This window comes from Sus scrofa, chromosome 18 (assembly GCF_054392235.1).
Source record: "Sus scrofa isolate SSC_HxYL_T2T_F1_AM1 chromosome 18, Sscrofa_HxYL_maternal_Yorkshire_Landrace_v2.0, whole genome shotgun sequence".
In the NCBI taxonomy this organism is placed as follows: domain Eukaryota; kingdom Metazoa; phylum Chordata; class Mammalia; order Artiodactyla; family Suidae; genus Sus; species Sus scrofa.
This window is the reverse complement of record NC_139400.1, coordinates 45,493,434-45,519,427: the sequence shown is the minus strand read 5'-3', so window position 1 is coordinate 45,519,427 and position 25,994 is coordinate 45,493,434. Positions and strand designations below refer to the sequence as shown.

Genomic DNA, 25,994 nt, shown 5'->3' with positions numbered 1-25,994 from the left:
GGTATAGATCAACAAACCAGCGGAACCTAGTGGAGCCCTAAAATGGACTAAATTGTCTCATGTGGTCACCTAATTTATAACACAGCTGACACGGCAGTTTAGTAGGGGTGAGGATGGTATTTTCAATTAATAATTATGAGTCAATTGGTTAACCATATGAGAAAAAATAATCATGACCTCCTTTTTACATTATATTAAAAAGCCAATTCTAGATGAAATGTATATCTAAAAATGAAAAAAAGACGTTAAAGATAAATAGAAGATGAACACAGCATACCATCTTTAGTACATTTGAGTAGGCAGATTCCTTAATAGGACACAAAAGGGCTGACTGAAGGAAAATTTGACATATTTGTAATACTGAAAACTAAATGTTCTGTTTATCAGAAGATACCAATTAAGCAGTTAAAGGGAAGTGGAAGGACATATTTACAATACATATCTCCAGCAAAGGAGTAATACAGGCTACATAAATAACAAATAAATAATCAATAAGAAAAAGCAGATCACCAAATAGAAATATGATGAAAGACTTCAACAGGCACTTTACAAAACAAGATATCCAAGTGTCCAACAGATACGCAAGAATGTGCTCATCTTTATTATTTATTAGGTAAAGGCAGATTAAAACCACAATGCAATATGGCCATTTAACTACTACAATGGCAAAAGTAAAAAGGACAGAGAATTCCATGTATTCTTGAGGCGGTGGAACAACTAAAACACTCATCTACTATTAGTGGGAATTTATATTGGAAACTGTGGTTTACACCAAAACTGAACACATACATACCAAATAATCCATCAGTTCCACACTTTGGTAAATTCCCAACAGAAATGCATACTTATTTTCACAAAATATATTTATAGGAATGTTCAGAGTAGTGTTATTTATAATAGCCCTATAACTGGAAATAACACCATTGTTCATCAACAATAGAATGGATAAATTGTGAAATATTTATACAGTGATATAGTATACTAAACAAGGATAAAATAACTAAACTAGGGAGTTTCCTGGTGGCTCAGTGGGTTAAGGATCTCTCACTGTCACTGCTGTGGCTTGGGTCGCTGCTGTGACATAGGTTCAATCTCTGGCCTGGGAACTGCTGCATAAACATAGCTGAAAAAAAAAAAAAGAAGAAAAGAAAGAACTATACAAATGAATGAATATCAAAGCATACTGTTGAGTGAGTTAAACTAGAGACACACAAAAGGGGACACTGAATTGATATAGAATTCAAAGTAGACAAACCTACTGTATGGTTTTAGTTGTAAGGTTAGTGATTACCTTTGGTGGGGATATGTTTACCATGTTAAAATGCATTGAGCTGTATTCATATAGCTGAGCACTCTACTATGTCAGTTTTCAATAATAATATTTACATTAATTTTAATAAGTTTACTAAGTTCTGTGAATATAATGGAAAACACGATTCTTCCCTGTTCAGTCAATGTTTGTAAGGCAGAAGTGTAATATGGTCTGTGTGTTAAGTACCATAATAGAGATAAGCATGGTGAGTTCCATGCGACAGAAGAGAAATGGCACACAACCTGAATTTAGAGTGGAGATTAGGAAAGATTTCCTGTGAGAAATGATGCCTTAGTTGATTTAAAAGAGAAATAAGAGGAGTTCCCGTCGTGGCTCAGTGGTTAACGAATCCAACTAGGAACCATAAGGTTGCAGGTTTGATCCCTGGCCTTGCTCAGTGGGTTAAGGATCCGGCGTTGCCATGAGCTATGGTTTAAGTCACAGACGAGGCTCGGATCCTGTGTTGCTGTGGCTCTGGTGTAGGCCAGCGGCTACAGCTCTGATGAGACCTCTAGCCTGGGAACCTCCATATGCCGCGGGAATGGCCCAAGAAATGGCAAAAAAGACAAAAAAAAGAAAAGAAAAGAAAAGAAATAAGAATTAGCCAGGTATTTCGGGGTTGTTAATTGCAAACAGAACCCACGTTAGCTGGTTTAAGCAAAAAGTGTTTATTAGAAGCTGACAGTTTACAGACTATCGTGGAATGTCTGGGAACCAGGCTTGGTTGCTACAAAGATATGATCCACATAGATAGAGAAAAATGTCCAATATCAGTCGAGGCTTAAGAGCAGAAACATCATTGGCTCCAACTACTGCTTCCTGAAATTCATGTTTAGCATGGGACACCTGTGCCATAGCTGTCCCAGAGCAACCAGACATTTCCACTACTGTCTTGCCAAATGGTCTAACCTTTTTGCACACTGACATCCCTCACTTTGCCTCCAAGTTTTGCAAATGCAACAGACTAGCAGAAACTAGGTCACATACAAGCACTGTAACTGCAAAAAAATCTGCACAGACATTTTCTGGCAGAGCAGAAAGGGTTAGAATGGATGTTGAATGAGCTAATTTATATAATCTGCTGTGAACTAAGTAAAGAATAGGAAGGTGAGGAGTTCCCTTATGGCATAGTGGGTTAAGGATATGGTATTATCATTGCAGCCCTTCAGGTTGCTGCTGTGACGTGGGTTTGAGCCCTAGCCCAGGAATGTCCACATGCTGTGGGCATGGCCAGGAAAAAAAAAAAAAAAGGTGAGAAATCCAAAAAGAAGGAAGAGCAGCTTTCAAGATACATTGCCATACAGCTATGTGAACAAACATTCTTCATGGCTTCCCCTCCTTCTTATGTTAAGGTTTAGAAACTTGGGCTTAGGTGATGTGCAACTCACTTCTCCATGATGTACAATAAGGACGTGTGTGTGTGTGTGTGTGTGTGTGTGTGTGTGTGTGTGTGTGTGTGAAAGAAAGAAAAAAAAACAGAGAGATACAGAGAGAGAGAAGATTTCGGAGAACTTGGCAAACAACATCTGGTCTGGGGTTCAGTTTCTTCATTTGAAAAATCAGTTTAGTGATACATATAAAACACACAGGACTGCTGTGAAGGTTATACGAGACTATGTTCAGGCAAGCATCTCTTGTAGTACCTGGCACATAGAAGAGATTTAACATGAGCTTCTCATATCTGAAAGAGAGAGACAACGAGTTGGTGAGAAAGAAGGAGGGTATGAGACAAATGATACGAAATTGATCATACATTCTTCTTTCAGAAGCTGGTCCTTCTAGGTCAATAGCTGAAAAAACTGACGAGTAGAACTTATGGTGGCACATTCATCCTTGATTCAGATAAGAACACAATATAATTTCATGTTTACCTGATGGAACTACTTTTCTACAGAGAAAAATAAAAGGCAAGTACAGAGATTACACACCACATAGAAGAAGTATAACATGAGGCAAGCCTTAAAGTGGGTTGCATGGAAATTCTATTCCATACCCGTGAAAGCAGAGGCTCTCTGGTGTCAGGTTACTGTTATTTTTAAAACTAGTTTTATTAAAGTATAAGTTTATATGCAAGAAAATTCACCACCTTTAAGTGTACAATTTGATGAGCTATGACAAATAGCTACAATTGTAACCAGCACAATAGAAAACATTTCATCACCCATAAGTTCCCCTACGCCCCTTTGAAGTCAATCTCTTCCCCTGCAACCTGGGCCCTGAGCTACACTGATCTTCCTGTCATATTAGTTTTGATTTTCTAGAAAAAGAAATCATTGAGCATGTAGCCTTTTGTGGCTGGCATCTTTTATTTAGTATAATTTCTCAACTTTATTATTGCACCTTTAAAGAGCCTCTTTGGACCCATTTCCCTGTCTTTCCCCCTCTTACGAAATTTTTATATACCGTCTACCTAGATTTTCTACACTAAAAGATTTTTCACACTTCCAAAACAAAATTTTCCCCCGGGGGCGTAGTACTGCCCAACTGAGAATACATGATTCAGCATAATGCTTTTCCACTGCCGTAGTATTGTATCAGTAGTTGGTTCATTTTTATTGCTGGGTAATTTTGATTGTATGAACAGACACTCAAGAAGTGAATAAGAATAACTGCAAATGTGTTACAAAGGTCAAGTACTAAGTGCATAATTCAATGACTGTTCTTTCTTAGTTTGATCCTCAGTTTCCCTGGTATCAGTTACCACACCTCTTACCACACAGTTGTTCACATAAGGTCTGGGAGCAATTGAGACACTTCCTTCCCCTTCATTTCTCCATTTACAATTCATGTCAAATCCTGACAATTTCACCTCTAGATTATTTCTTGAATCTGGTCTCAAGGGATCAGATTTTGCCATAACCCAGAACATTCTAGACATGTAAGAATTTTTATTTTTATCTTAAAAGAAATAGGCCATTGAAGGACCTTAAAGGAGAAAGTGAAATGACTTGATTAGTGTAATTAAAGATTAATAAGTCTTTTATTCATTAAATGATAAATTAGAGTGTGAATAATAAATTAGAAGGGATCAAGACAGTATAGAGAAGGGATCTTTAGAGAGGAAAAATAATAATGGTGCCTTTATAAATTTAAGGATGGAGGATGGGAGAACTGGGAGACATGCTATGATTTCAGGGGAGCCCACGAGAAGAACTTAGGCAAGGTCTCACTGTTAGCTGATAATATAACTGTGATGAGAAATTCAGATGTACTCTCATATTGCTTGTCGCTGGCTTCATTTAGCCAATTATTTTTTGCCAAACTAATGAGTATCCTAAAGTAATTAAGTGTTAATATGGATCATTTGTTGATGAGTTGGAAGGAATTAGAGAATTAGAATAACATTAAAAAATATTCTATGTACTTAATGCATCTACTCTGTTTTCTATTCCTCTTAGGATTGTGTGTGTATGTGTGTGCAGTGGTTGCTGCAGTACTAGCATCCATGTATCAGTTTCACATGGTCTGCAGTCCAATTTCACGCAAATTGTTTTGACTATACAGATAGATGCATGTCTCTGGGGAGGTCTTTAGCCTGTTCAAGGTCAAGAATTAATGAGGTCTTTAGTCTATCCAAGGTCAAGAATCAATGACTTATCGTGTTTTCAGTGAATGTATGTTACAGCAAGCAGATAGATAGGCACAAGCAGAGAAGGGGGGAGGGTATGGGGCCAGCTGGCAGGACATCACACATCATGCAAACAGCAGAGTCCATGGGCAGACAAAGAAAAGCCAGAACCTCCAGACTGACAGGAAGCCACACATTTTGGGGGTGACAGTGCCCTGGAGGCAGATAAAGAAAGGTGGAAAAGGGCACAAATCTCTAGTGTCCGAATGTAACCTGTTGCTCATTATGCCCTCATTATTTAAAACAACAACAACAACAATTAGCTATGCGGATAAGAAGTACCCATCAAACACACCATAACACTGCCGATAAAACCAAATAAACACAAAAATCCCTTCTCCCTTTGGGAAGGTGGAGCTGGGATGAAAATTAAGGACTACGACCCCCAAACCCCACCTTCCTAGTGAATATTTCACCCGTGCAATTGGATACCCCTTCTGTGCCAAAAAACAAAAACAAAAGCAAAATGAAGGGCAGCTGCTTGCCTTTCTGCCCGCCTCTCCTTAAGACGTGTATTTCTCACCTAAATAAATCCTCACATTTCTTTCTCAATTTCCGTCTCATTTCTGAATTCCTTCTGCGACAAGACAAGAACCTACTCTTGGGGAACACGTATACAGAAATGCATGTGACAAGAGCCTTCATTCTTAAGGCTCATAAAGTTTACGTCATATAAATAAATAAATGACAAAGTCACATTGTCAGTACAATGGGAATGAAATGTGAACAAAATTCTGGAAGTTTGTTAGTTAACACTGGTGCTTTATCTCTCCCAGGTGACTTTTGAAGCATGGCTGGCCACAACACCTCCTCCTGTGATGATGCTATACTGACACCCCATTTGACCAGGCTCTACTTCGTCGTACTCATTGGAGGGCTGATGGGCATCATCTCCATCTTGTTCCTGCTGGTGAAAATGAACACCCGGTCCGTGACCACCACGGCCGTCATTAACCTGGTGGTTGTCCACAGTGTTTTTCTGCTGACAGTGCCTTTTCGCTTGACCTACCTCATCAAGCACACCTGGATATTTGGGTTGCCCTTCTGCAAATTTGTGAGCGCCATGCTGCACATCCACATGTACCTCACGTTCCTGTTCTATGTGGTGATCCTGGTCATCAGGTACCTCATCTTCTTCAAGCACAAGGACAAAGTGGAATTCTACAGAAAACTGCATGCTGTGGCTGCCAGTACTGCCCTGTGGATACTGGTGATTACCATTGTGGTACCCCTGGTGGCTTCTCAGTATGGAATTCGTGAGGGGTATGATAAACACGACTGCTTTAAATTCCATAAAGAACTTGCTCATGTATATGCACAAGTGATCAACTATATTATAGTCATTATTGTCATAGTCATTGCAGTGGTTCTCTTGGTCTTTCAGAGCATCATCATTGTGTCAATGGTGCGGAAGCTACGTCACTCCTTGCTATCCCACCAGGAGTTCTGGGCCCAGTTGAAAAACCTTTTTTTTATAGTGGTCATTCTTATTTGCTTCCTTCCCTACCAGTTCTTTAGGATCTATTACTTGTACACTGTGGCACACTCAAGTCATTGTAACAACAATGTTGCATTTTATAATGAAATCTTACTGAGTGTAACAGCGATTAGCTGCTTCGATTTGCTGCTCTTTGTTCTTGGGGGAAGCCGTTGGTTTAAGCAAAAGATAACTGATCTGTGGAATCGCCTTTTGTGCCGTTAGCCACAAGCTACAGTATTCAGAAGTACTTCCTTTATATTGAGAGTGAAAACAGGAATGGTTAGTTCATTACTTGATTAAAACTATGCTTTGATGCAGCCAAACAAAAGGACTATAAAATGTCAGAGCATTCTTTTCATTCCTTATTTAATGTCTACCATCTCTGGATGATAAACATACAAAGACTAGTGATGTTCAATCCACCTGGAGTTACAACACTGCATTATTTTCCAATGTAAAAAGTCTGCTTGGCCCATCCAGGTACCATGGGTTTAATGGTTTCTGAGTTCTACTAGCTTATTTTAGTTTCCTCAGTTTGAAACACGGTCTTTTCTTTGGACTGGACTCAGCCCTCTAGTTCTTTTCATTCCACTTAACCTTAGTTAAGATTAATCTTGGTAATGATTCAGCTTCAAAAACACAAACTCTACTTAGCTAACCAGAAGAGATGTCCATTCAACTTATGCCCTCACAAAAAACAAACAAACAAACAAACAAACAAAAAACAAAAAAACAAAAACAAAAAACAGAGAAAGGGGCAAGAATAGTAAAAACACTTTTTTAGATCACCATAGCTTTGGTGGGAAGTCACTTATTTAAAAATCAAGAGAAATAGAACTCCTGTAGCCTTCTATAACCAGGTAATCTAGATTTGTTCTTTGAAAGATCAGGTTTAAGAACATGGGATCAACTCCCTGAATACATCCTAAAATAATTTAAAAGCTAACTGAACACATTTAAATAATGGTGACTGTAACTTAGAGAATTTTACTGATGAATGTGTTGCTAGGCATTAAATGAGTTCCCAAGGGAAGTGATTAAATTTTTCCCCTGTTTTTTGAAGAATTTCTAGATGTCTTGGGCCACAATTTAGATTTTCCTTGGAGACAGAAAATTATACTGAACTCTTTATAGAGTTGCATTCTACTCTTAAAGTTATATTTAAATAAATGAAAATATTCTTAAAAATAACTTCGGAAACACATAGAAAAATATTCATTTATACCATGAGATTAGGCTGCTAAGTTGAAACATAGGCTTGTCAGGTTTTTGCTCTTCTACCCATATTTCTACTATTTCCCTCAAAGTTTCACAGTCTCAGAGTTCCCTGGGGGCTCAGTGGGTTAAAGATCTGGCATTTTCACTGCTGTGGCTCAGGTCACTGCATGGTGATCCCAGTCCCGGGAACTTCGGCATGCTGTGGGATGCAGCCCAAAAAAAAAAAAAAAAAAAAAAAAGGTTTCACAGTCTTGAAACTTTCCAAAGAAACGGTTCTGTTTCACATTTGAGTCTTCAGAATCTGAAGCAATTCATAGTAGGAGAAGAACCATGTGAATTTAGGAAACTTTTTTCCCCCCAGCAAGGTTAAATTTTTAGCATTTAAAGATTTTTTTTTAATTTGTTTTACTCTATGGAACCACAAATTCATCAGATGGATAAGAAATACTCCTTGGGTTTTTATGATCACAAAAGTTACTGAGTCACAGAAATTAATTTTGAGGAACAAAAAGCGACAATATATTGAGTACATGACTTGCTCCCCCATTTTTTCCAATTTAAAAGTTTCTCTTATCCTTCCTTTTTTTCTTTTTTCTTTTTTGCTTTTTAGAGCTGCACCCGAGGCATATGGAGCTTCCCAGGCTAGGGGTTTAATCAGAGCTACAGCTGCCAGCCTATACCACAGCCACAGCAACTCGGGATCTGAGCCATGTCTGTGATCTACACCACAGTTCACAGCAACGCCGGATCCTTAACCCTCTGAGCGAGGCCAGGGATCGAACCCGCAACCTCATGGTTCCTAGTTGGATTTCCTTCTGCTGGGCCACAATGGGAACTCCCTTTTTTTCTTTTTAAGTTGTAGTTCTTTTACTTCTTATTTGTCTTCTTTTCCCATTTTTTTTTTGTTTTTTCTTTCTCATTTGACCCAAAATATGCGTAAGATAATTTCTAAGAACCAAAATAATTTAAAGAAAATTTGTTAATCCATAAATTTGGAAGAAAATGACTACAGTAAAATATTTTAAAGTTTTTAAAACTATTTTGAGTATGACATCAAGTTTCTCTTCTTATATATCCATGTCTTACTATCATAATATCTGTTAGTGTATAGATTGTATTATAGTCTCTTCCAGATTTTAAATACGCTGAGGTCAGGTAATCATGCTTTTCTCCTTATTATCATATGTTATAATAAAGGGTCTATTCTTGTGGACCTATAAGAAATATTTTCCTAAATATAGAAATGCAATAATAATATCTTATTAATATTTACATAATAAACCAAAAAATTCAATTTGCTGGTCCTCTGTGTCTAATTGCTTTAAAAATGAATCTCATGCAGGAGTGGGAGTGACAGTGGCTTTTCACTTTTGGATGTCACAAATATAAATGAGTACCACTGGCATTTGATGGCTGGGGTCACCCTGCCTTGCATACATTTATAAATTTTTAGGTCTTGCTCTGTTTTGGAATGTTCTTCCAGACATTTGTGAAGTAAAATATATGCTCATAATAATAACAGCAGTTAGGTTTTATCTACTTTTCATAAACACATAATTTTTTTTGGTATGGTTTTACTTTTCTGAATTTCCAAGAAATCCCACTACCATAGATGTTGAAGAAAGATTTTACTCTATTTTCCTCAGACTTTTCCAAGAGTTGTTAATTTCCTGGGGGGAAAAAAATCACCTTTTCTTTTTTAAGGGCTGCACCGGTGGTATATGGACTTTCCCAGGCTAGGGGTCGAACTGGAGCTGTAGCCACTGGCCTTCAATACAGCCACAGAAACACCAGATCCAAGCCATGTTTATGACCTATATACCACAGTTCACAGCAACGCCAGATCCTTAACCCACTGAGTAAGGCCAGGGATCAAACCACATCCTCATGAATACTAGTCAGATTTGTTTCTGATGAGCCACGATGGGAACTCTGAAAATCACACTGTCAATGGCAACACCATCTGTGGCATTAATATACCACATAACACACCTATAAACAATACTCGTAGCTGTTATATTCAGGTAGATATCAGATATAGGTGCCAACATCACAGTGCCTCATTTTGTCTACTTTTGCAATTATGTCTCAGCATTTACACACTGTAATATATTTTATTAAAAGAACTTTCTCTTTCATTACTCATTTATATGATAATTAGAACATTAGATGCATTATCTGTGATTTTATTTTAGATAGCAGAAGTGTTGCCAAATATTTATAATAAAAAGTAAGGCACTGGGTCTGCAAGGATTGAGAACCACTGAGCTACCATAAACAGGGTCAATATAAAAGAGAGAACTGCCAATTATGACATTATGGACTGCAAAAATATTTCTGTATTTTGGGAATACTTAACTTCGGTTTGATTCAATTCTAAATGATTTCTCTCATTTCTGTAGTAATTAAAAGAGTAAATGCAACTTTTAAACAAATACAAAAAAGAATATATATGTATTTTTCCTTTTTAATACAAAAAAGGCATTTCCCTGAGCCTCACAACTCTCAGACTGGCTTCATGGTCAATATCTACCAGATTTTTAACCTATGGATTATTACAACTTTTTAAAAATGAAATGAGCTTTGTGTGGAAAGAATCAACAAGTGCTGAAATCCCCAAATCCTTCTCAATGGGACTGCTATTAAGACTGCATTCCTAGGTTAATATGGCAGTTCTTCTGAAGGAGGGCAGCAGGCCAATTCACTCTGGTCTCAGCTCTTGAGCATGAAGTCAATGAGGTGAACCTTCATGAAAGTGCCATTTTGTAGATTTGGTAGATTTTGCCCACTTAACCTCTAATAAGATAAGGCATAGACCAAGGACTCTCATATCTATTGGGGTTAATAATAGGAACAAGGAAACTCTCCTTGTAATAGACATTGACCAAAGCACTTTGAAGATAGTTGGTAACAAAAACCTTATGGTAAAGGGGCACATTAATGGTGGAGTTACTTGAATACTGCTGAGAAATCTCAGGAGACAGAGAAGATTTTGGTCTTGGGCATGGCTGAGTTCTCCTTCTCTGATAGAGCTAGAATTCTAGATATTTACCAAGACAAAACTCAGAAAAATGAGCAAGTTCTGTCTCCTGAAGGGGTATACATGGTGACTGGAACTTTCAGAGATGGGAACTTGGCCCCAATGTCAAAATTCACCTATGGAGGCTTCAACATGAGACACACTGCAAAAGCTATAGTAATCAAAACAGTATAATGTTGTCATAAAAACATTCACAGAGATCAGTGGAACAGAGAGCCCCATAATAAACCCCATAAATGTGCATATAATCAATTACTTTATGACAAGGTGCCAAGAATACCTTACAGTGGGGAAAGAATAGTCTCCTCAACAAACTGGACAAGCACATGCAAAAGAATGAAATGGGACCCCTATCTTATACCATATGCAAAAATCAACTCAAAATGAATTAAAGGCAGATTTAAGACCTAAAAATGGAAAACTCTTAGAGGAAAACATAGGGAGCAAGATTCTTGATGCTGGTCTTGGCAATGATTTTTTTTTTATTTGACACCAAAGGCAAAGGCAACAAAAGCCAAAAATAAACCAGCAGGACTTCATTAAAACTAAAAATCTTCTGTACAGAGAAGGAAACTAGCAACAAAATGAATACCTATAGAATGGAGAAAATATTTACAAGTCATATGTCTAATAAGGGATTATTATTTAAAGTATATAAAATATACTACTCAATAGCAAAACCCAAATAATTCAATTTAAAAATGGGCAGAGGAACTGAATAGACATTTTTTCCAAAGGAAACATACAAATGGCTAAGAGGTGCGTAAAAAATTCTCAATATCACTAATTATCAGGGAAATGCAACCCAAACCACAATGAGATATTACTTCATACTGTTAGAATGGCTATTACTCAAAAAAATGAGATAACAAATGTTAAGCATGTGGAGAAAAGAGAAACCTTGTGCACTGTTAATGGAAATATAAACACGTATATCCACTGTGGAAAACAGTATGAAGTTTCCTCAAAGATTAAAAAGAGTTCCTGGCATGACACAATGGGTTAAGAATCAAACTGCAGTGGCTCAGGTCACTTCAGAGGTGTGGGTTTGATCCCTGACCACTGTAGTGGGTTAAAGGATCTGGCTTTGCCAAAGCTGTGGCTTAGGCCCAGTTGTGGTTTGGATTCAATCCCTAGCCCAAGAACCTCCTTGTGCCATAGGTACAGCCATAAAATTAAAAAAAAATTAAATTAAAAATAGAACTATCATATGATACAGCAATCCAATTTCTGGATATATATCCAAAAGAAACAGAAGACACGATCTCAAAGAGATAGCTGCACTTCCATGTTCATTGTAGCATTATTGAAGGATAGCCAAGACATGAAATAATTTAAGCATCCATCAATAGAGTAATAAAGATTATCACATACAAATATACACAGTATTCCACACACAGTATGTAGAATCTAAAAAAAAATCAAAGTTAGAGATGTAAGGGCTGGGATGGTGGGAGAAAGCAGGAGATGTTGGTCAAAGGACATACATTTGCAGTTATGTGAGTATGAATAAGTTTAGAGACCCATTGTGAGGCATGATGATTATTTTTACTACTGTGCTGAACAGTGGGAATATGCTGAATGTAAATTTCAGGTACAATTGTCATACACCAAAAATAGTAACCATGTGAAGAGATAATACATAAACTAGCTCAACTGCAGTCATCATTTCACTATGTATTTGTATATCAAATTTCATGTTATACACCTTATATTTAGCTTTTATCTAAAAAAAATCTTTTAACTATACCATTAGCATCTAATTTCTGTCATACTAAAAATATCAACACAAAAGTTTACAAAAGGCAAAAGCAAATGTATTCTTTAACACTAGATGGCAGCCCAAAGTAACAAATTGTATCAGCTTTTCAAAGCTTTGTTATTTGAGTTTTAAATTTATTTTAAAAAGTGGGAGGGGGAATGAAATAATGACATTTTAGGATTTTCTAAACTCTGCATAGATTCTCAGGGGTTTTTTTCCCTAGAAGGAATAGTTTACAGTAACTCTGTTTTCCTATGGGAAATGGACTGAGAAGATATTAAAATATTAAGTCTATACTTAAAAGAGCAAAAATAATTCTGAAAGCAATTTTTTTTGGCTTAGCTCATATTTCGACATCCTCACGCTTTATTACAATAATAGTTTGCGGCAACTAATTTTTGAAATTAGATTAGGTTGATCCTTGCAAATAATTTGTACACAGTTGTTTTTATAGAGGATGAGATTTAGATGACCTATTATGTTTTTAATAAGTGCAATTATAACATTTGCATGCCTTAACACAGGATGTCAGGACACTTCTCTACAGGCAAAATCCTGCAAAGGCTGGAGTATACGGGGAACAAGTCAGTACCCACTCAGGGCTTCCTCTTCAATGACAGCCTTTGATTAGCCCTGGGAAAATTTTATTCTTCTGACTTGTAAACAGTATGAAATATTTCTCTAAGTACTATGCTATACAATTTATGATTGCTGAAAACTGTATCAGCCCCCACCCCCAACTGCCCCCCCCCAAAAAAAATAGGAAAGAGAAACCGAGTTAAAATTTATTCTCTCTTCCACAAGGTTGAATGTGTGGTGTCCACTGGGTATCAAAGCGAAAGAAGTGTTCATGAGGATTACGAATGTAGAAAACTTGGTGGTGGTGGTGGTGGTTTTTATCATTCTCAGGCTTTCAGAAAAATTACAAATAGAACACAAATAACTTCTTTTTCTGAACCATATCAGGGTGACTTGCTTGCCTGATGCCCTATCATTACCTAATATTTTAGTCTGAATTTCCCACAAACAAAACCTGCATCTTCTACAAGTCATTATACAGCCATCAAAATAAAGAAATTAATGTTGATTCATGGCCATCACCTAATCCACAGACCCCATTTAATTGTCAGATTTCTTCAGTCTCCTTCACTCTGGAGCAGTTCTTCAGTCCTTCCTTATCCTCCACGAAATTTAACACAAATTAGATTTTGTATAGTTTGTCCCTCAGTCTGGGATTGTCTCATGATTAGATACAGATTATGTATCTTTGGCAGGAGAATCACAAAAATGATGCTGTTTTCTCATTATATCTCATTGCCATGAAGTTATCCACAATTTTGACTTGTCCCATTATTGATGACATTCACTGGGGTCACCTAATTAAGATGCTGTCACATTTCTTTGCTCTGAGATTCTTTTTTCTCTTTGTAAGTATCTTGTGGGAAGCTATCGTGAAGTTATGTATAATCCTATTCCTCATCAATTATTGGCCAACTATAGTAATATCATTAGCATTCAAGTAAAATCAATAAATCATGCAAATTGATATCACTAGCATTCAAGGAAGTTCAAATAAGGTGACCATAAGCAATTTTATAAGAAGTCTTTTTTTAAAGTTTGATAAAGTCTCTTAATGGTGAGGGTGAAAGGCAATTTTATTAGTATATTAGTACTCTGCTTTTTTGGAGTACAATTTGGAAATAATAAAATAAGTGTTTGGTTTTTTTCTCTCTTTCATTTTTTGTATTTTTTAGGGCTACATATGGAAGTTCCCAGGCTAGGAGATGAATTAGAGCTACAGCGGCTGGCTTACGCCACAGACACAGCAACTCAGGATCTGAGCTGCAACTGCGACCTACACGACAGCTCCCAGCAACACTGGATCCTTAACCCACTGAGCAAGGCCAAGGATCAAACCTGCATCCTCATGGATACTAGTCAGCTTTGTTAACCGCTGAGCCACGACGGGAACTCCTAAAGTAAGTTTTAGAGGTATATATTTTCTGGTATAGTAATTTTATTTCTGTATGTTGGTCCCTAAGAAATCCACACATTCACAAAGATATATATTCAAGAGTATACACTGCAGCATTATTTGTATTAGCAAAAAGTTAGAAAGGAACTAAATGTCTGCAAGTGGGGTGATTAATTGATAAGCAAGCTATGGTAAATCCATGTTATAGAAATCTATGAATTAACTGAAATAAATAGTGGTATATGTTTTGAATTGGAAGAAGACGTTCACCCTACTATGGAGAAAAAAAGCAAGTTGTGACACAGTGGAAACGAATCTGACTAGCATCCATGAGGATGTGGGTTCGATTCCTGGCCTTGTTCAGTGGGTTAAGGATCTGGCATTGCTGCTTGCAGAAGCGGCTCAAATCCCACATTGCTGTGGCTGTGGCGTAGGCTGGCAGCTGTAGTTTCAATTCGACCCCTAGCCTGGGAACTTCCATATGCATGGGTGTGACCCTAAAAAGCAAAAAAAAAAAAGCAAATTGTTTTCCTTCTCCATATCTTATGGTGAATGCACATATCCAGTCTATCAGCAGATACTGTCAAAATACATACAGAATTCAATTACTTCTTATCACCCTCACTTTTATCATCCTGTGTCATCAAGGCTCAGCATGACAAGTGGTTCATTAAAACCAGGTAATTTGAGGAGGCTAGATTGGAGGAATTGTCTAAAGGTATGAGTAGAGTTTAGGAAACCTGAGTTTAGGAGGAAGAGAATCAAAACAAACCTGCTAGAGACATGTCCCAGGAAAACCAATTCCAAAGTAATTTTGTTTCATTTTGTCTTACTTTAAAATATATAAATTGCCATAGCTTATGTAGAATTTCATGCTATGTTAAGAAATAAGCACATCGCTAAGAAAGACAAAACAGTTGAATTACTCTAGAAAATGAATTGACCTAAGATTTAGGAAGATCAGTAAATGAAGCATAGCATTATTCATGTTAAGATGTGGCATTAAGAAAATCTGCATTGTGTTAAAGTGTAGTGGAAACGACTTTTCATGTCTAAACAGAAAACTATGGTTCCTGGAACAATCATAAACGGTAAATATGTGTCACCCCCAGGAAGCAGAAAACATTCTACGGCAATAAGATAGAAGGGCAGTCTCACTCTGTCTCAAAGTACACTTAATTTTTTCCTAGTTCAATTATGAAAATTGTGACTACGTGAAATATTTACAGACACTCCTAATGATAATGTATCTGTGAGGATGGAGAATAAAATGTAGGTAGAGGAGTTCCCATTGTCGCTCAGCAGATTAAGAGCCTGATCATCGTCTGTGAGGATGTGGGTTCAATCTCCGGCCTTGCTCAGTGGGTTAAGGATCCTGTGTTGCTGCAACCTGTGGCCTAGGTTGCAGATGCAGCTTGGATCTGGCATTGCTGTGGCTGTGGCATAGGCCGGCAGCTGCAGCTCTGATTTGACCCCTAGCCTGGGAACTTCCATATGCTGCAGGTGCAGCCCTAAAAATAAAAATAAACTAAAATGTAGGTAGAATTTAAACTTCATAAAATAAAATCCAAATCAAGAGATAAATCATTCAAGATGAAAATAATTGTCTAGAAAAATATCAAAGGCTTGCCTTAAAATTTTCAATTTATAATTTAGTAAAGTCCAACAAAAGGAAGATTTAGGAATAGCCAATAGGCAATAAGGTTTAATGGTATTGGGTTTTAGATTTTTTAACTTTATTTACTTTTTAAACATTATATATATTGTAACTGAAAAAAGAAGTCAGAGTATATATTTTGTGACTTTCTGAAGTGGTACTTCAAATTGAAAAGAGTGATATGCATATTTTTAATTATCTTAAACTTGTTTACCCTCATTTAAATATTTTCTAAGGTTTTCATCTCCTTTGACATTCTAATTTCTATGGCCTCTTCTCTGTTTTCTGTTAGCAAGTAAATGTGAGATATATTTAGGACGAAAAAGCCAGCACAGAATTACCTAATAGGTTTTAAGTTTAAACAACTTAAATTTCCTATTAGGTTAGTTTTCTACAGTATTTAAAAGTAACTAGATCTGGAGTTTCCGTTGTGGCACAGTGGTTAATGAATCCAACTAGGAACCGTGAGGTTGCGGGTTCGATCCCTGCCCTTGCTCAGTGGCATTGCCGTGAACTGTGGTGTAGGTCACCGACGTGGCTCGGATCCCACATTGCCGTGGCTCTGGCGTAGGCTGGCAGCTACAGCTCCGATTAGACCCCTAGCCTGGGAACCTCCATATGCCGTGGGAGCGGCCCAAGAAATGGCAAAAAGACAAAAAAAAAAAAAAAAAAAAGTTACTAGATCTAAGCACGATGCCATATACTTTATCATCCATCATTCAAATACTGCCACAAGAGATAGAAAGCATATTATTATTATCTTTTCCACAATTTAATTGAGGGCTTACTAGATGTTGGAGGCATTCAGAGTACGACACCCCAAAACAAACCACTGACTTAGGATTGTTTTGAGCTGCAGATGATTGAGAGGAAGCAGATACACACACAAAAAAAAAACCTGTCCTCTTTCTTTCTGCTATGAAGGCTAGGGTGACACTTGACCACCAGAGAAACTCCAGACTCTTATCAGCACCAGAGGAATCAAAGAGAACCACCATATGATCCAGCAATTTCACTGCTGGGTATTTATCAGAAAAAGACAAAGACACTAACTCAAAAAGATATCTGCACCCTCATGCTCACTGTCGTATTATTTAGAATAGCAAAGACATGGACTCAACCTAAATGTTCATCAGCTGATGACTGATAAAGAAAATGTGTATATCTACAAAATGCAATATTATTCAGCCATTAAAAAGAAGGAATTTTTTTTTAAAAAAGGAAACCCTGCCATTTATGACAACATGGATAGACCTTGTGGGCCTTATGCAAAGTGAAATAGGTCAAGATCAGACAGAGGAAGACAAATACATTATGACCTCAATTACAGGTGAATTTTTTTTTAAATTAAAACAACAACAACAACAACAAACTCATAGATACAATAGATTGATGGTTAATAGGCAGGGGGCCAGGAGTGGGCAAAATGAGCACAGGTGGTCAAAAGCTATACACTTTCAGTTGTAAGATTAATAAATCCTGGGGGAGTTTCCATTGTGGCTCAGCAGTAATGAAGCCCACTAATATCCATGAGGATGCGGGTTTGACCCCTGGTTCCACTCAACCGGTTAAGGATCTGGCCTTGCCGTGAACTGTGGTGTAGGTCACAGACGAGGTTCCGATCTGGCACTGCTGTGGCTATGGCTGTGGTGGAGGCCCACAGCTGTAGCTCTGATTTAACTCCTCACCTGGGAACTTCCATATGACTTGGGTGCAGTCCTAAAAAAAAAAAAAATCCTGGGTATGTAACCAGCATGGTGACCATAGTTAAAAATACTGTATTGTATATTTGAAAGTTACTAACAACATATCTTAAAAATTTTCATCACAAGAAAAAAAATTTGTAACTATGTATGGTGATACATAGCAACTAAACTTACTGTGGTAATCATTTCACAATATATACATGTATCAAATCTCAATGTGGTACACCTGAAACAAATACAATGTTATATGTCAATTATATTTCAGTTAAAAAAATATGGATTCACTGAAAAAAAGCCTTTATTTTCCACTAGATCCCCCCATATATTTACCTTCCCACAGTTTGTTGCCCCTAAAGACCTAAACCCCCTTTCCTTTGTCTTGTCACTTTTCTTTTTGAAGATACTACATAAGCCTCAAGTTCTGCTCATGCCTTTGAGTTACCCATTACTGAGTTCTCCCACATGTATGTGAGAGGATAGGGGGTACAGGATATATGAATTTCTTCTTCCCTACAGTGACAAAGGTGAATAAGGTTTCATCCCCACCTCTTGGGAAATCCCAGTCTAATCAGAGACTGATACATAAAGAGGTAACTATAAAGAGAATGATTTAGTTATAATAATGATATGAATAGCATTTGTAAAGATACAGTGAATTACTAACTGGTATTTGTATCAGTGTGTGTGTCTGCCTATGTTTTACCACTTGGAAGAGGTGACATTTAGGCCTGTTCTTCAGTGATACAAAGAAACAACCCCCCAGGAAGTTCTGGTTCTATAGTAACAAAATGAAGATGAAAGACAGAGGAAAGATTTGTGGGACCATTTTATTTAAGTGGGAAGCAATTTCTCCTGTGCCAAACACTATTTGTTAAAACCAGGGTCCTCCCTGCACTAGTATTAGCAGCAGCATCTCTTTACCTTCAGTATTTGGCTTTTACAAAGGAAGGAGTTTACCTTAGTGTGACTTGAGCTGGCTTTTTGTCTTTTTCCTCTCTTATTAAAAGGCTATGTTTACAGTACTTCTTTTCAGAAATGCATTTCTGTGGTGATATTCATTAATGTACTTCTGCCTACTGACAAAGGAGACTGTATTACATTACAGAGAAAATCAGATTTTTCAGACTTCTGGGTCCTAGCTCTATGCCCCTCCTACATCCAACCCCATTATTTCCCTTTGCATTCTATCATTTCCCAAATTAATGAAACTAAACAGGTGAACCAAAAGTTGATATGCTGAAGTGTATTTCAAATTTATAAAGCAGCAAATAAATATCTTTAACACACTACCTGATGTTCCAAAGAGAAATAAATGAATGCTTTCTTATTTAATGACTTTTTGGGGATTAAATAATTGGAATGGTGTCCTTTGCCCTTCCTCCTCACTTCCCCCAAAATTTCTTCTTATAGTTTAATATTATCACATCAGTGAACTGATTGACTTCTTTTTCATCTGTGGTTTAGAGATGTTCTAGTTTCATGTCAGTGAATACATTTTTACCTAGACTAAGCAAGGTTGAAAGCTTAATAAAATTAACCTTATTTCATATTTATGATATTCAAGTCCACTGTGCATATTTAAACACCATGCCTTTTTATTAATGGAAATTCTGAACCATGAACTGGAAAAAAAAAATTAGGCTTGCTCTGAAATTGGCTTCTGCTCTATTGCTTCTCATTTTGAATTATATTTCAGTAACCGAGAAACAAACGTATTATTTTCTAATAATCAAAATACTTATTTAATATCTGAATTTATTTTCTGACATTCTATATAGTAATCTGAACAGTGAATTTTTTTTCCAGGAAATATGAAACAACACTGCCCTAAAATTCATAAGAATTCTGTGCAGAATTTACCCAGCCTGCTTTTGAATATGAGTGCATTTTCCTTTCAGTCCCAGTTCTACTCCTGATTAGTTAAAATACTTAGTTGAATTAGAGGTTTTTGTGCAATCAAATCTAGAATAATGGCTTTCCCATCTCTATGTTTTAAGGGTTTTAGAGAGTAAACTATGTAAGGCGCTCTATGCCTCTTCAACAAATGGCACAATGTAAAATGTAATACTGCTCTGAGCAGTGGTATTTAAATTTTTTGGAAGCATTTATCCCTTTCCTAATTCAACAAAAATTATGTGTTCTCTTTCCAGAAAATGCCTACACACAAAATTTTGTGTTAAATTTTAGGGCATCCAAAGACCTTTCTGGAGTCTTCCCTCAGATCTCCATTTCAAAAACGCTGGTCTGGTAGGAATGCTACTTCACCTTTTTTTTTTTTTTTTTGGTCTTTTCCAGGGCCGCACCCGCAGCATGTGGAGGTTCCCAGGCTAGGGGTCCAATCGGAGCTGTAGCTGCCGGCCTATACCAGAGCCACAGCAACATGGGATCCGATCCACGTTTGCGGCTTATACCACAGCTCAAGGCAACACTGGATCCTTAACCCACTGAGCAGGCCAGGGATCGAACCCAAAATGTCATGGTTCCTAGCCAGATTCGTTAACCACTGCGCCATGATGGGAACTCCTACTTCACCTTTACTAGGTACTGTTTATGAGGCATACCATAAAAGATTAAAAGTAGCATTATTTACATCACAATTTAGGTTAATATTTTAACAAAGCCTGCCAGAACGATGTGGCAATAATATACTCATGGAGCTGAAAGTTGGTTAATTTATTTAGGGTCTGTCTCAATGTGGAGCCAGAACTAGACCTAGCAAATAGTTCCTGAAATATGGTTTAAGAGGTACCATTACTCACTTGACAAATACTTATGGAGCTCCTATTATGTACTAAGAATTGTACTAGACAATGAAGCTAAAAAGCTTATAAAAAAAAAAAGCTTACACTTTGAGGGTATGAAAACTTACACTGAGGTATGAAAAAAAGTAAGGGGCAATAATGATACTAGATGATTGGTATTAAGATAGGGTAAGTAAAGGCAGCTAATAGAGTAAATAAGAAGAGCATCTGGAAGGGCAAATGAAGACTTTCTAAACAAAATAATGAATGGGTCAGTCCTCTCTGAATGATAAAGAGGAGCAAGCCATATCTCTTATGCGTGTTTAAAGAGTCAGATACAGACAACGCATACAATTCAAAAGCAAAAAAAACAAACAACCCAATTGAAAAATGGGCAGAGGACATAAACAGGCATTTGTCCAAAGAATTCATACAGATGGACAACAGGCACATGAAAAAGTGCTCAACATCACTGATTATTAGAGAAATGCAAATCAAAACTATGATGAGGCACCACTTCGCACCAGTCAGAATGGCCATCACTATTAAGTCTACAGATAACAAATGCTAGAGAGGGTGTGGAGAAAAGGGAACCCTCCTACACTATTGGTGGGAATGTAAATTGGTACAACTACTTTGGAAAACAGTATGGAAGTACCTCAGAAAACTAAATGTAAACTACCATATGATCCAGCAATCCCACACCTGGGCATATATCCAGACAAAACCTTCATTCAAAAAAATATATGAATTCCTACGTTTACTGCAGCACTATTCACAATAGCCAAGACATGGAAACAACCTAAATGTCTATCAACAGATGAATGGATTAAGAAGATACAGGAGTTCCCATTGTGGCACAGTGGAAATGAATCCAACTAGTAACCATGCGGTTGCGGGTTTGATCCCTGACCTCATTCAGTGGGTTAAGGATCCAGGGTTGCCATGAGCTATGGTATAGGTCACAGACGAAGCTTGGATCCTGCCTGGCTCTGATTAGACTCCTAGCCTGGAAACCTCCATATGCGGCAGGTGCGGCCCTAAAAAGAAAAAAAAAAGATGCAGTACATATACATGATGGAATACTATTCAGCCATTAAAAAAGAAAAAATGCCATTTGTAGCAACATGAATGCAACTAGAGGTTCTCAGAAAGAGAAAGACAAATGAAGTCAAGTCAGACAGAGAAAGTGAGGTCAGAAAGAGAAAGACAAATACCATATGATATCACATATACGTGGAATCTAAAATATGGCACAAATGAACCTCTCTACAGAACAGGAACAAACTCATCAACCTGGAGAACAGACTTGTGTTTGCTGGGGGGGAGACGGGGATGGACTGGGAGTTTGTGGTTTGTAGATGCAAACTGTTGCATCTGGAATGGATAAGCACTGAGATGCTGCTGTATAGCACAGGGAACTATATCCAATCACTTGTGATGGAACATAATGGAATAAATGAGAAAAAGAATGTATATGTATGTATAACTGGGTCACTTTGCTGTATAGCAGAAATTGGCAGAACATTGTAAATCAACTATAATAATTTTTTTTAAAAAAAGTAAGAATTCTATGAGCCTTGTTAGAAAAATTTCTATCCCTCCATCTCTTCCTCCCTGGAGTCAATCACTTCCAATGATACATGTGGATTATTTGTGCATTTACCTCTATTTCTCAAAGCAACATGCTTAATTTGCATTTTAAAGTTTTTTTTTTTTTTTTTTTTTTGGTCTTTTTGCTATTTCTTTGGGCTGCTCCCGCGGCATATGGAGGTTCCCAGGCTAGGGGTTGAATCGGAGCTGTAGCTTCCAGCCTATGCCAGAGCCACAGCAACGCAGGATCCGAGCCGCATCTGCAACCTACACCACAGCTCACGGCAACGCCGGATCGTTCACCCACTGAGCAAGGGCAGGCATTGAACCCGCAACCTCATGCTTCCTAGTCGGATTCGTCAACCACTGCGCCACGACGGGAACTCCCTAAAGTTTTTTTATTTAGGCCTTATCTTTTGATATTCAACTATGGGTGATGAGGATTTTGCTCTCTTTAATTATTGCATCTGCCAACCCTTTGCTCCTGGCCTTAGCACAAACATATGTACACATACACACATCCCTCCTATGCCATACCTCATCTTCCCATTTTGTCAGCATTTATATTGTATTAACATTATTTTCACTATGTAAATGCAGTTACATACTAAGATACGATGGTTTGACCTTTCCTATGTATTTTGTCAATATTTGCCTGATTTGTTTGTATAGTTTTCACTGTACTTAATATTAATTCAACCCTAAAAATTCTACCCGATATGTATGTTTCCTCTGAAGATGTTCAACACATTAGTTATTTTATCAATGTTCATCTTGAAGAACTCTATCCCTGAGCCATCAGACGTATTCCGATTTGAACTAGTGGCTCTCTAGGTCTGTGGTCCAGCTGTCATGTTGGGACTACCCTTAAACACCAACTTGGGATTTCCTTTGCTTCTTTATTGATTTGAATTTCCTTTTTCCTACTTTCAATCTATAGATCAATTGAATAATAAATTATCTGGGAAATCATTCTAATAATTTTCTTAAATCATTTTCTTATTATAGCCTTATTTCCCTCATTTTCCAGTAGCTTCCTTAGAAAGGGTATAGAGGAGGCAATATTTTGAGACTTTAGATACAGAATTTTATCTTGGAACTCTTTTTCTCTCATAATTTTCAAATCATTGATCTCTTGTCTTCTTGCTTCCAGGGTGGCCATTCACAGGTCTGATGCTATTCTATTCTTGAAACTTTGTGTGCATGTGTTTTTTATGTCTCAAGTTGTGATTTTAAGAAATAATCTGCCTTGGAGTTCCTGTCGTGGCTCAGTGGTAAATGAACACTACTAGGAACCGTGAGGTTGTGGGTTTGATCCCTGGCCTCGCTCAGTGGGTCAAGGATCCGGTGTTGCTATGGTGTAGGCTGCAGACCTGGCTCGGATCCTGCATTGCTGTGGCTGTGGTGTAGGTCAGCAGCTACAGCTCCGATTGGACCCCTAGCCGGGGACCTCCATATGCCATGGGAGCGACCCTAGAAAAAAAGGCAAAAAGACAAAAAAAAAAAAAAAAAAAAAAAAACACCTGCCTTGGTGTATCTATTTTGCCATAGTAAAATACCCGGTATCATGTGGATTAAACAACAGAACTTTATTTTCTTACACTTCTGGAGGTTAGAAGTATATGACCAAGGTAGCAGCTGGTTTGGTTTCTCCTGAGGCCTCTCGTTTGGTTTGCAGCCAACTGCCTTTTCACTGTGTCCTCATGTGGTCTTTCTGTGCTCTCAAACCCCTAGTGTCTGTATATGTTGAAATGTCCTCTTCTAATAAAGACTCCAGTAAGACTGGATTAGGGCCCACCCTAACAGTCTCATTTTATTTAACTAAATTACCTCTTTAAAGGCCTTTTCTCCAAATATAGACCTATGCTGAGGTACTGGTTTTTAAGCCTTCAAAATATGAATTTGGGGGGTGGGGGGGAGACACAATTTACCACATAATGCTGGGCTTGTTTCTTTGAGGTTTATGGTCACTTTCCCGAGTCACAAAAATTAACTGTTTTGTTTGTCTTTTTAGGGCCACACCTGTGGCATATGGAAGTTCCCAGGCTAGGGGTCAAATCAGAGCTGCAACTGCTGGCCTATGCTACAGCCACAGCAACACCAGATCCAAGCTGCATCTGCAAACTTGGCCGCAGCTTGTGGTAACATGAGATCCTTAACCCTCTGAGCAAAACCAGGGGATTGAATTGGCATCCTCAAGGACACTATGTCAGGTTCTTAACCCACTAAGTCACAAAAGCAACTCTCTTTTTTGCAATTTTTAAAGGAAATATGTGCCCAGTGTTCAAATTACGAACAAAAGAAAACAAACACACATGATTCACTCTCAGAGAACAATGAAAGTAAAATATCTTTCCTTTAGTTGTTTTGGAATTGAACACAAACAAAAGGCCACAGCTTGCAGCAACTCTAGATCCTTATCCCAATGGGCAAGGCCATGGAATGAACCCACATCCTCATGGACACCATTCGGTTCTTCACCTGCTGAGCCACAACAGGAACTCCCAACTTTAATTACTCTCTTTATTGCCGTATCTAACCTCTCATTCTTGACCACTCTAGTCTGTTACTGTTATATGTCCTCCCTTCCAGAACTTTCCTTTTACCCTTTACCTATATCTATCAAGACAGAGTAGAATAGAAAGATTCAAAAAAGAAATCAATTGCTTTGAGGAGTTCCCACTGTGGCTCAGCAGTAACGAACTGGACTAGTATCCATGAGGATGTGAGTTCAATCTCTGGCCCTGCTCAGTGGATGAAGGATTCAGCATTGTTGTGAGCTGCAGTATAGGCCACAGATACAGCTTGGATCTGGCGTTGCCAGATAATAATCACAATCAATTAAAAAAAAGTAAATGAAGAAAGAAGGTGGTGATCAGAATGAGGTGCTTGAAGCTGACATTTTCAAGGGGATGCAGGTACTGATAATGACAAAAGTCTGCCACTGACCACGGAAATGAGGTGGCTGAAGATGGATGGAAGAAAAGTTCACTGGAAATGAGGTGGTCAAGCAACCAAAAAGCCAGAGGGAGGTGAATGGGAGGTTACAATGGTAACTGAAACCAAGTCCCTTCCTGAAGGAACTTACTTCTTATACAAATACATCTGGCCCATCTCCCCCCAACCTTCTCTATAGCTTTTTTTCCTCTGACAACTGTGAATGAGCGTTTTAACCCACCCACTTTCCACAAAAACCCAAAATAGCATAATCTAAAAAAAAAGTACTTGAACACCCAATTAGTTGGCAGAACTGCTCAATTTAGCTGGAAATAAAAAAACTAATCTGCTAATCAATACTCCAACTCTTAAAACATGGCTGATTTTTTTCCCAAGATCAAAAATATGCAGAAAAGGTCATTTGATGTTTATTCATTATTATTATACTTTTTTTTAGGGCTGAACCTGTGGCACGTGGAAGTTCCCAGGCTAGGGGATGAATAAGAGCTACAGTTGCCAGTCTACACCACAGCAGATCCCTGACCCACTGAGTGAGGCCAAGGATCCAACCCACATCCTCACGGATACTTGTGGGGTTCATTTCCGTTGCACCACAACAGGAACTTCTCTTTGATGTTTAAATCAATTCCACATATTACGTGTATTGATGAAATCTTTCTAAATTTGATTTACTTATCTCCCCGACATGAAGGCATGGAAATATACAGCTTTTTTTGACTTAGATCTTTTTTTTTAATTAGCTAGGATCAAAAGTAGGAGGTAGTCTGTGGTGGGGACAGCCTTCTACAGTAAGAATCCATTAATAGGTGGTTTACCAGATAGCTGGTAAATTGTACTGTCCATTGGAAACATGTAAAGTTTGAAAGATTATATGACGGTCTATATCCTTCCCTAATCATTCTCAAGGTTACAAGGACATATTTG

At 37.7% G+C, this 25,994-nt stretch overlaps 1 protein-coding gene across 1 annotated transcript in view; it reads left to right on the top strand.

Annotated features, from left to right (window-relative positions):
- Positions 1-8,932, top strand: part of GPR141 (G protein-coupled receptor 141) — a 52,390-nt gene extending 43,458 nt beyond the window's left edge. Inside the window, exon 3 of the mRNA XM_005673242.4 lies at positions 5,717-8,932. Within this exon, the coding sequence (XP_005673299.1) occupies positions 5,731-6,642 (912 nt within the window). The 5' untranslated portion in view covers positions 5,717-5,730 and the 3' untranslated portion in view covers positions 6,643-8,932. The remainder of the gene's footprint in view (positions 1-5,716) is intronic.
- The last annotated feature ends 17,062 nt before the right edge of the window (positions 8,933-25,994 follow it).